The sequence below is a fragment of the Mustelus asterias genome, chromosome 8, assembly GCF_964213995.1.
Source record: "Mustelus asterias chromosome 8, sMusAst1.hap1.1, whole genome shotgun sequence".
NCBI classification, from domain to species: domain Eukaryota; kingdom Metazoa; phylum Chordata; class Chondrichthyes; order Carcharhiniformes; family Triakidae; genus Mustelus; species Mustelus asterias.
In genome coordinates, this window is record NC_135808.1 from 37,778,469 (window position 1) to 37,788,491 (window position 10,023).

Consider the following 10,023-nt stretch of genomic DNA (forward strand, 5'->3'; position numbering starts at 1 on the left):
TCCATGGCCTCTCCCCTCCCTATGTCTATAATCTCTCCTATCCCTCAGTTCTGCATTGGAGAGTCAGCCAGGATTTTTTGTGATCAAGTCCCGGAGTGAGACTTGAACCCACAACCCTCTGACTCAGAATATAAGGTTGTGGGTTCGAGTCCAACTCCAGATGAATTATTCCGTGAACACGGATTAAAGTTGTCAGGGCGACCCGAATATTTCCTCAGACTCTGGGCTGTAGAAACCCCAGCCACCATTTATTGAAACACAAAAACATGTTGTAAAATAAGTGAATAAATTATCCTGTAGATGGTTACACACTGCATTGATCATGAAGTCAATCAGATCACAAGGTAAATAGAACAGAATCCAAAGATGTGCAGGTTGGGTTAACTGCCTGTGCGAAATTGTCCCTTCGTGTCCCAAGATGTATAGGTTCGAGGAATTAGCAGGGTAAATATGTGGGGTCACAGGAAAGTGCCTGGGTAAGATGCTCTTTTAGAGAGTCAGTACTCTCAATGGGCCGAATGGCCTCCTTCTGCACTGTAGGGATTCTACGCTTCCAAATAAAATGGCTTCAATTGGTCACAGACTATTTTTTAAGAGTTTGTTTTCGTGAAACTCCTTGACAAATATGCAACAACCACAAATGCACAGGTTGTGATTGAGAGTTTACACACTAGTTTGTCGGTTCTGTCAGCATAATCCAGCTGAAATTGACCGTATCAGGAATTTTAAATGTAAATTAGATATAAAATATAAATTGAGCTTTTATGATTGTTAACACTGGTTTATTAAACATCATGATGTGGAGATGCCGGCGTTGGACTGGGGTAAACACAGTAAGAAGTTTAACAACACCAGGTTAAAGTCCAACAGGTTTATTTGGTAGCAAAAGCCACACAAGCTTTCGAAGCTCTAAGCCCCTTCTTCAGGTGAGTGGGAATTCTGTTCACAAACAGAGCTTATAAAGACACAGACTCAATTTACATGAATAATGGTTGGAATGCGAATACTTACAACTAATCAAGTCTTTAAGAAACAAAACAATGGGAGTGGAGAGAGCATCAAGACAGGCTAAAAAGATGTGTATTGTCTCCAGACAAGACAGCCAGTGAAACTCTGCAGGTCCACGCAACTGTGGGAGTTACAAATAGTGTGACATGAACCCAATATCCCGGTTGAGGCCGTCCGCGTGTGTGCGGAACTTGGCTATCAGTTTCTGCTCAGCGACTCTGCGCTGTCGTGTGTCGACACACGACAGCGCAGAGTCACTGAGCAGAAACTGATAGCCAAGTTCCGCACACACGCAGACGGCCTCAACCGGGATATTGGGTTCATGTCACACTATTTGTAACTCCCACAGTTGCGTGGACCTGCAGAGTTTCACTGGCTGTCTTGTCTGGAGACAATACATATCCTTTTAGCCTGTCTTGATGCTCTCTCCACTCCCATTCTTTTGTTTCTTAAAGACTTGATTAGTTGTAAGTATTCGCATTCCAACCATTATTCATGTAAATTGAGTCTGTGTCTTTATAAGCTCTGTTTGTGAACAGAATTCCCACTCACCTGAAGAAGGGGCTTAGAGCTTCGAAAGCTTGTGTGGCTTTTGCTACCAAATAAACCTGTTGGACTTTAACCTGGTGTTGTTAAACTTCTTATTAAACATCACCCAGGAAGCTTGTACCAATGACAGAAATGTCCAGAGCCCCAGATAGGAATAATGAGTGGCGCTTTTCTGCTGATTGCGCCTGTTTGAGGCGGCTCTTCAAATTACATTGTTTTTTTGGCATCCAGACACCAACTACCTGGAGCTGACATCCCGGGAGAGGAAAATAAACCAGGACATCCCAGGAGAGGTGAACGGATCAGTACGTCCCAGGAGAATAACCTGAACGGCTAAATGAGTCTCAGAAATTGAAGCTGAGGGAAGGTGAACTTCCACAGCAGATGATGCTCTGGACGGGGTACGCTGTATGATATCAAACCATGGGGCATCTACTCGCACAATGAGCCCCAGCACACTCCCTGAGTCACCAAGTCATTCTCCTAAAAATAAAGAAAATCCCCGATCACTGGGTCAATCTTCCTCTCTCTCCTGTACATGTGCTGATCCCACCACTGCACATCATCACTGCCTTGGATGCTGTGAGTCTTCCTATTTTGGTCTGCTGTCAAACACATCCGAGGCTGTACATCCCACTGATGTTGTCAGTTTGAAAGCCTCTGAGGATGAATTTCCACACTAGAAACCAGTCAAACATTTACCAGGGGGAACTGAGACAGCATCTGTAATCATAGAAATCATAAAAATCTCATAGTGCAGAAGGAGGCTATTTGGTCCACCGTGCCTGCACCAACACCAATCCAACCCCAGACCCTATTCCCACAACCCCACACATTTACCCTGCTAATCCCTCTAATTTACACATCCCGGGACACTAAGGGGCAATTTAATATGGTCAATCAACCTAACTTGCACATCTTTGGACTGAGAGAGGAAACTGAAGCACCCGGAGGAAACCCACACAGACACGGGGAGAATGTGCAAACTCCACACAGACAGCGACCCAAGCTGAGATTCGAACCCCGGTCCCTGGCGCTGTGAGGCAACGGTGCCACCATGCCGCCCCATAATAAGTGTGATTTTATTCAGATGGGACAATGACAAGTTTAAATCCCCACCTGATCTGCTGCTCAAAGTCGCCTCCGTTTCACCGGTCAGTTTCCCAAGCTGCAGGAATCTCATGTTACTCCAGAAATATTAGGATTGGCTGTGAGAGACGTCAATCAGAGAGCCCACCCACTCTGCCCATTCCCTCCTCTTCCTCTTTCACAGCTGCTTCACTTCCTGGAGGGACTGAAAACCAAGTGAGGAGATGGTGAGTGAAGGAGCAGAATTTATAATAATTACAGTGCATAATATCCACACTAATGTTCAGGCAGTCTGACTATCCTGTGGGGAATCAGGTGTGGAAATGCCCCTTCTGCTGTGTGAGAAGATCCAGCTGAGAGACCTGTTTACTCGGTGCTTTGTGCTGAGCTGTTTGATTGGAGCTGTGTATTGGATATTGAGTGTGTTTATTGGAAGTATTTCCCTTCTGATTTACAGGCTGAGTTTTGTTGATGGGTTATTACTGAATATGTGAAGGTGAGGTGTAATTATCTGGAAGGAGCAGAGGCACATTTATTGAAATGTCTTTTAATGACTTCTTTAAAGATTTTACCTGAAGGCCTCGGCCTTTCCCAGAAGCCTGGACTTGGATTTGATGGTTTTGCCCCGTGCTGTGTCTGATAGTTGAATTTGGGATGTGCAGTCTGAGTGACTGCAGTGTTTCTAATTTTCCATGATAAACCAGAACCCTTCAATGAGCTACACTGAAGCAATATTTTCCTTAGTTTCTAGCACTTTCTGCCCAATGTATTTTCTTCAAATAATTTGTGGAAAACGAGGAAGAAATTTCAAAATCTCTATTGAATTAACATTTCTCCTGAGTATTATCTGTGTAAAATGTAAAATTGGTCTTTTCCAGTACAACATGAGCTCACAGTAAATTGATAGCCCAGTTTACACTCCACCGATTGTCTTTTCCATTGCCCTAATGGTGCCTGGGAAGATGGCAGTCTGGCTGGAGGAAAGAAAGCAGCCACGCAGTCTGTTTCTGGTCGCTATGCAGTGTTCCTGCTGGAAACAGAGGGTGTGTGACAATCAAGTGAGGAAAAAGAAAGGACTTGCAACTGATCCTCACACAGGAGAATATCAGACTGGCACTCTCTGTGGAACAGTCTCTAACTGAGGTGTCAACTTCCTCAGCAAAGGAGGAAGAGGGTGTTGGAGGAAATCATGTTTCCATTTCCTGTTTTACAGAAGGATTGCACTGTACTAAACCAGAGAATACGGAGAAGATAGACAGCACAGATCCTGACCACCCAAGGGACAACTGCACAACTGTGGGAAGACATCCATTTCCATCACAGCATTGCTCAACACAGAGAAGGTTGGGCAGTGGAACCACCAGCTGGAGATCGGTCAGATCAGGGAAGCTTTGGCATATCATCAGATGTGAAACTGGTCAGAGGTGACCATCACAACCAACTTTTCCAAAGGTTCGGCTATGAGCGATCAGTCAGGGTGAGGCTGGGAAGAAGTGTGAGTGGGCTACATGTGTGGTGAGAGCTTTAATCATTCATCGAGCCTCATGAATCACTGACTCATTCCTACAGGTGAGAGGCTGATTAAGTGTGAGGAAACCCCGAAGGCTCATAAGATTTTCTGAGGTGCAGTTGTTACAACTAAGAGCTGCCACATGGAAGAGAAATTATTTAACTGTAAGGATGATGGTGAATGTTTTGTGGCTCTTACAAAGCTCCAGAGGCATATGGGGGAGAAACCATTCTGTTGCAAGATCTGCGACAAAGTATTCGCTGGGCCATCAACACTCCGTAAACACCAACGCATTCACACAGGCGAAAAACCCTTCACGTGTAAAGTGTGTGATAAATCATTCTCATGGTCATCAAGTCTCAGCGAACACAAACGTCTTCATACAGGGGAGAAACCCTTCACATGCAATATGTGTGACAAATCATTCTCACAGTCATCGACCCTCCGTCGTCACCAACGCATTCACACAGGAGAGAAACCCTTCAGGTGTGAGGTTTGTAACAGATCATTCTCGGAGTCATCGACTCTCCGTCATCACCGACATGTTCACACAGGGGCGAAACCCTTCAGGTGTGAGTTGTGTGATAAATCATTCTCACGGTCAACAAACCTCAGCGAACACAAACGTGTTCACACAGGGGAGAAACCTTTCATGTGCAAAATGTGTGACAAATCATTCTCACAGTCATCGCACCTCCGTGCACATCAACGCATTCACACAGGTGAGAAACCCTACAGGTGTGAGTTGTGTGACAAATCATTCACACAGTCATCAAGCCTCAGTCGTCACAAAGGGGAGAAACCCTTCATGTGCAATGTGTGTGACAAATCTTTCTCAAAGTCATCACACGTCCAAGTACACCAACGTGTTCACACAAGGGAGAAACCCTTCAAGTGCAAAACATGTGAGAAGTCATTCACACTGTCATCGGGCCTCCACAGTCACCGACGCGTTCACACAGGCGAGAAGCCATTCACATGTGAGGTGTGTGACAAATCATTCTTGGAGTCATCGGTCCTCCGTAAACATCAATGTATTCACACCGGGGAGAAACCCTTTCCATGCAAGGTAGGTGATAAATTATTTGCGGATTAATTCGGTTCTTGCGTACACTGACATATTCACATATATAGTGAGTGACAAATCGTTTCCACTGTCATCAGACCTTCACAGACCAAGATTTGGCCACAGTTCCCTTTCCACTCTTACGTCAAATAGGAATAAACAACTTTTACAGTTTGACTATCTGTTTCTTGAATGCCTGCCATTACCTCTCCATGTTCCTTCCTTTCAGTGATGTTTTCCAGTCCATCAAAGCCAACTCATGCCCCATTCCGTCAAAGCCAACTCATGCCCCATTCCGTCAAAGCCAAGTCATGCCTCATAATTTCAGTTACCTTTATTGAGATTCAGGTCACTGGACTCAGAATCGCGACATCACTGTCCACCTTGATAAAGAATTACATCATATTATGCTCACTCATCCTCAAGGGTTTTCTTACAACCAGATTGCCAACTAATCCTTTATCATTGCACATTACCCAGCCCAAGATGGCCTGTTCCCTTTTGGTTCCTCAACGTATTGGTCCAGAAGGCACTCCAGAAATTCTTCCTCTATTGTACTGTGACTAATTTGACTCTCGCAATCTATATGCAGATTAAAATCACCCACAGTCACAGATGTTCCTTTATCACATGCATCACTGATTCCCTGTCCAATGTTATTCCTAACATTACCATGACAGTTTGGTGGTTTGTATACCACCCCCATGAGTGTTTTTCTTTCTCTTGGTGTTTCTTAACATGACCCATGCAGATTCCACATTGTCTGTGCTAATATCTTTCCTCAAAATTGTATCAATATCTTCTTTAATCAACAATCAAATTCCACACATTTTCCTATCTGTCTGCCCGTCCTTCCTAAACACCAAATAGCCCTCAATGTTTAGCTCCCATCTTTGGTCACCTTGGAGCCATATCTCCATAATTCCAACTATGTCATACCCCTTTACATCTATCTGTGCAACAAGTTCATCCATTTTATTTCAAATGCTCCAAACATTCAGATATAAAACCTTTAAGGTTAGTCCTTTTAATGTTCCTTGTCCCCTTCCTACTATTTGTTTTACTGTGTCCTTTTCTGATTCTGGCCATTGATTTCTCTGCTCATCACTTTTCTTATTCTCTTTGCTGTCTTTTTCTCTTGTTCTTGATTCTCCATGTTCTGAATCTTTGCCATCCACCTGCCATATTAGTTTAAACCCTCCCAATCACTCTAGCAAGTATCTCCCCCAGGACATCAGCCCTGGTCCTGCCCTGGTATAGTTTGTACAGATCCCACCTCTCCCAGAACCAGTCCCAATGCCCCAGAAATCTGACTCCCCCCTCCCCATCTTTTCAGTCACGTTTTCATTCTATATATCCTGCTGTTTCTACTCTGACTAGAATGTAGCACTGAGATAGCTACCTTTTGAGGCCCTACTTTTCAGCTTGCTTCCCAGCTCCCTATATTCTGCTTTCAGGACCTCATCCCTTTTTATTTTACCATTGTTGTATCATGGCTCTGACTTTGTCATAAGATTGATCTGAAATCAGAAGTCCTCCTGGGTGCAGGCTGAAAACTGTCTCCAGCACTGAAAAAATGTGTCATAACACAGCACAGCAGAGTCTGGATCATGATTTATTTTTCATTTTCATTTCTTCCCTTTGGTAAAGCTGGCCCATAACACCCAGAAGTGCTCGTTGACCGGAGGACAGATTCCGTACTTCAAGGAGCTGACGGAGCAGGAGAAGTTAACAAGGAAGTTGATTGGCCCCTCCAACCCCACGATAATCAATGGTGGATCAGATATGGGGATGAGCGAAGGTGATGTCAGTAGCTGAGAGTTTAAATCATCAGGAGGAGAGTTCATTTTCATGACTAAAGATAATAATTGTGATTTATTTCCTCCTGACAGGTACACAGGTGTCCATGGACGCGTCAGATGTTGATGGAGCAGAGTTAACAGCAGTGTCCGAGATTCCTGGAAGGGCTGATGAGTTATGGACGAAGGTGAATACCTCAGAACAATGTGGCATGGCAGCTACAGAGGAGGAGGGAGAGGAGTGTCAGGACGGTGAGATGTCTGATTTGGAGGGTAATGTTGATGAGTTCAAATTAAATATTGTGACTTGTGTGAAGGAGGAGGCCTGTGATGCTCTGGCTTGTGTGGTGGAGGGAGGATGCTCAGAACCTTCCGGAAGTGAGGAACCTGCAGCTTTGGGAGCAGTAGCTCCGCCATCTCCACGAGCACACGGACAACATCAGGCCCATGCTGCTGGAGAAGAAAATGAAGATGATCTGAAACCTTTCGCACGCTTACATCAGGAACAGGGTCAAAGTACAGAGAGTTATCAGGCCATTTCTAACTTGCTACAGCAAACTTTGACAGAATTTAAGACGGATGTTAGCAAGAATCTGCAAAGCATCAATGAAATTCTTCAGCAGCAGAATGTGGTTCTGAAACAGCAGAATGAGATTCAAAACCAGCATCTACAAAGAAACAATGAGATGTTTCAGCAGCAGAATGAGGTTCTTTGTCAGTTTCTGCAAAGAAGCAATGAAACTTTGAATGAAATGAGGCAGGTTCTGTCTCAGATTGTAGCGCCTGCACCTTCTGGTCAGTGGCAGCCCAGTGAACATAGAACATAGAACAGTACAGCACAGAACAGGCCCTTCGGCCCACGATGTTGTGCCGAGCTTTATCTGAAACCAAGATCAAGCTATCCCACTCCCTATCATCCTGGTGTGCTCCATGAGCCTATCCAATAACCGCTTAAATGTTCCTAAAGTGTCTGACTCCACTATCACTGCAGGCAGTCCATTCCACACCCCAACCACTCTCTGCGTAAAGAACCTACCTCTGATATCCTTCCTGTATCTCCCACCACGAACCCTATAGTTATGCCCCCTTGTAATAGCTCCATCCACCCGAGGAAATAGTCATTGAACGTTCACTCTATCTGTCCCCTTCATCATTTTATAAACCTCTATTAAGTCTCCCCTCAGCCTCCTCCGCTCCAGAGAGAACAGCCCTAGCTCCCGCAACCTTTCCTCATAAGACCTACCCTCCAAACCAGGCAGCATCCTGGTAAATCTCCTCTGCACTCTTTCCAGCGCTTCCACATCCTTCCTATAGTGAGGTGACCAGAACTGCACACAATACTCCAAATGTGGTCTCACCAAGGTCCTGTACAGTTGCAGCATAACCCCACGGCTCTTAAACTCCAACCCCCTGTTAATTAAAGCTAACACACTATAGGCCTTCTTCACAGCTCTATCCACTTGAGTGGCAACCTTTAGAGATCTGTGGATATGAACCCCAAGGTCTCTCTGTTCCTCCACAGTCTTCAGAACCCTACCTTTGACCCTGTAATCCACATTTAAATTAGTCCTACCAAAATGAATCACCTCACATTTATCAGGGTTAAACTCCGTTTGCTATTTTTCAGCCCAGCTTTGCATCCTATCTATGTCTCTTTGCAGCCTACAAGAGCCCTCCACCTCATCCACTACTCCACCAATGTTGGTGTCATCAGCAAATTTACTGATCCACCCTTCAGCCCCCTCCTCTAAGTCATTAATAAAAATCACAAAGAGCAGAGGACCGAGCAGAGGACCAAGCACTGATCCCTGCGGCACACCACTAGCAACCTGCCTCCAACCCGAAAATTTTCCATCGACCACCACCCTCTGTCTTCGATCAGACAGCCAGTTACCCATCCAATTGGCCAACTTTCCCTCTATCCCACACCTCCTCACTTTCATCATAAGCCGACCATGGGGGACCTTATCAAACGCCTTACTAAAATCCATGTATATGACATCAACTGCCCTACCTTCATCAACACACTTAGTTACCTCCTCAAAAAATTCTATCAAATTTGTGAGGCACGACTTGCCCTTCACGAATCCATGCTGACTATCCTGGATTAATCCGCATCTTTCTAAATGGTCGTAAATCCCATCTCTAAGGACCTTTTCCATCAATTTACCAACCACCGAAGTAAGACTAACCGGTCTATAATTACCAGCGTCATTTCTATTCCCTTTCTTAAACAGAGGAACAACATTCGCCATTCTCCAGTCCTCTGGCACCATCCCCGTGGACAGCGAGGACCCAAAGATCAAAACCAAAGGCTCTGCAATCTCATCCCTTGCCTCCCAAAGAATCCTAGGATACATTTCATCAGGCCCAGGGGACTTATCGACCTTCAGTTTATTCAAAACTGCCAGGACATCCTCCCTCCGAACATCTATTTCCTCCAGCCTATTAGCCTGTAACACTTTCTCTTCCTCAAAAACATGGCCCCTCTCCTTGGTGAACACTGAAGAAAAGTATTCATTCATCACCTCGCCTATCTCTACTGACTCCATACACAAGTTCCCACTACTCTCCTTGACCGGCCCTAACCTCACCCTGGTCATTCTTTTATTCCTCACATAAGAGTAAAAAGCCTTGGGGTTTTCCTTGATCCGACCCGCCAAGGACTTCTCGTGTCCCCTCCTAGCTCTCCTAAGCCCCTTTTTCAGCTCATTCCTTGCTAACTTGTAACCCTCAATCGAGCAAGCTGAACCTTGTTTCCTCATCCCTACATAAGCTTCCCTCTTCAGTGCATAGACATCTAATGCTCGACATGCCTCAGACACAGGAGCGGGAATGGCACGGGGACAGAGGAGACACAGAAGGCATTAGGATCCCTCCCTTCAACACTACATCCTCTACCTCATTATCTCCCTGTCCTGAGGGATTTTTTTTGCCATGATAAAGAGCCTTTCCATTGTGAGGATAATGGCAGAAGAAGCCCAAATCCGTGAGTCATGGGG

General features: G+C 45.1%; 1 protein-coding gene across 1 annotated transcript; it reads left to right on the forward strand.

Moving 5' to 3' along the window:
* The first annotated feature begins 3,056 nt into the window (after positions 1 to 3,056).
* On the forward strand, positions 3,057 to 9,806 carry LOC144497069 (uncharacterized). Its single transcript, XM_078217805.1, has 4 exons — positions 3,057 to 3,142; positions 3,860 to 5,225; positions 6,873 to 7,023; positions 7,115 to 9,806. Exons 2-4 carry the CDS (start codon positions 4,299 to 4,301, stop codon positions 7,846 to 7,848), a joined length of 1,812 nt encoding a protein of 603 aa, XP_078073931.1. The 5' UTR covers positions 3,057 to 3,142; positions 3,860 to 4,298; the 3' UTR covers positions 7,849 to 9,806.
* Positions 9,807 to 10,023: the final 217 nt, after the last annotated feature.

Coding starts and splice junctions, on each gene's coding strand:
- LOC144497069 (XM_078217805.1), top strand. CDS start 4,299: ATGGAAGAGAAATTATTTAACTGTAAGGATGATGGTGAATGTTTTGTG. Junction 5,226..6,872: donor AGAAACCCTTTCCATGCAAG/GTAGGTGATAAA, acceptor CCTTTGGTAAAG/CTGGCCCATAACACCCAGAA. Junction 7,024..7,114: donor AGATATGGGGATGAGCGAAG/GTGATGTCAGTA, acceptor TCCTCCTGACAG/GTACACAGGTGTCCATGGAC.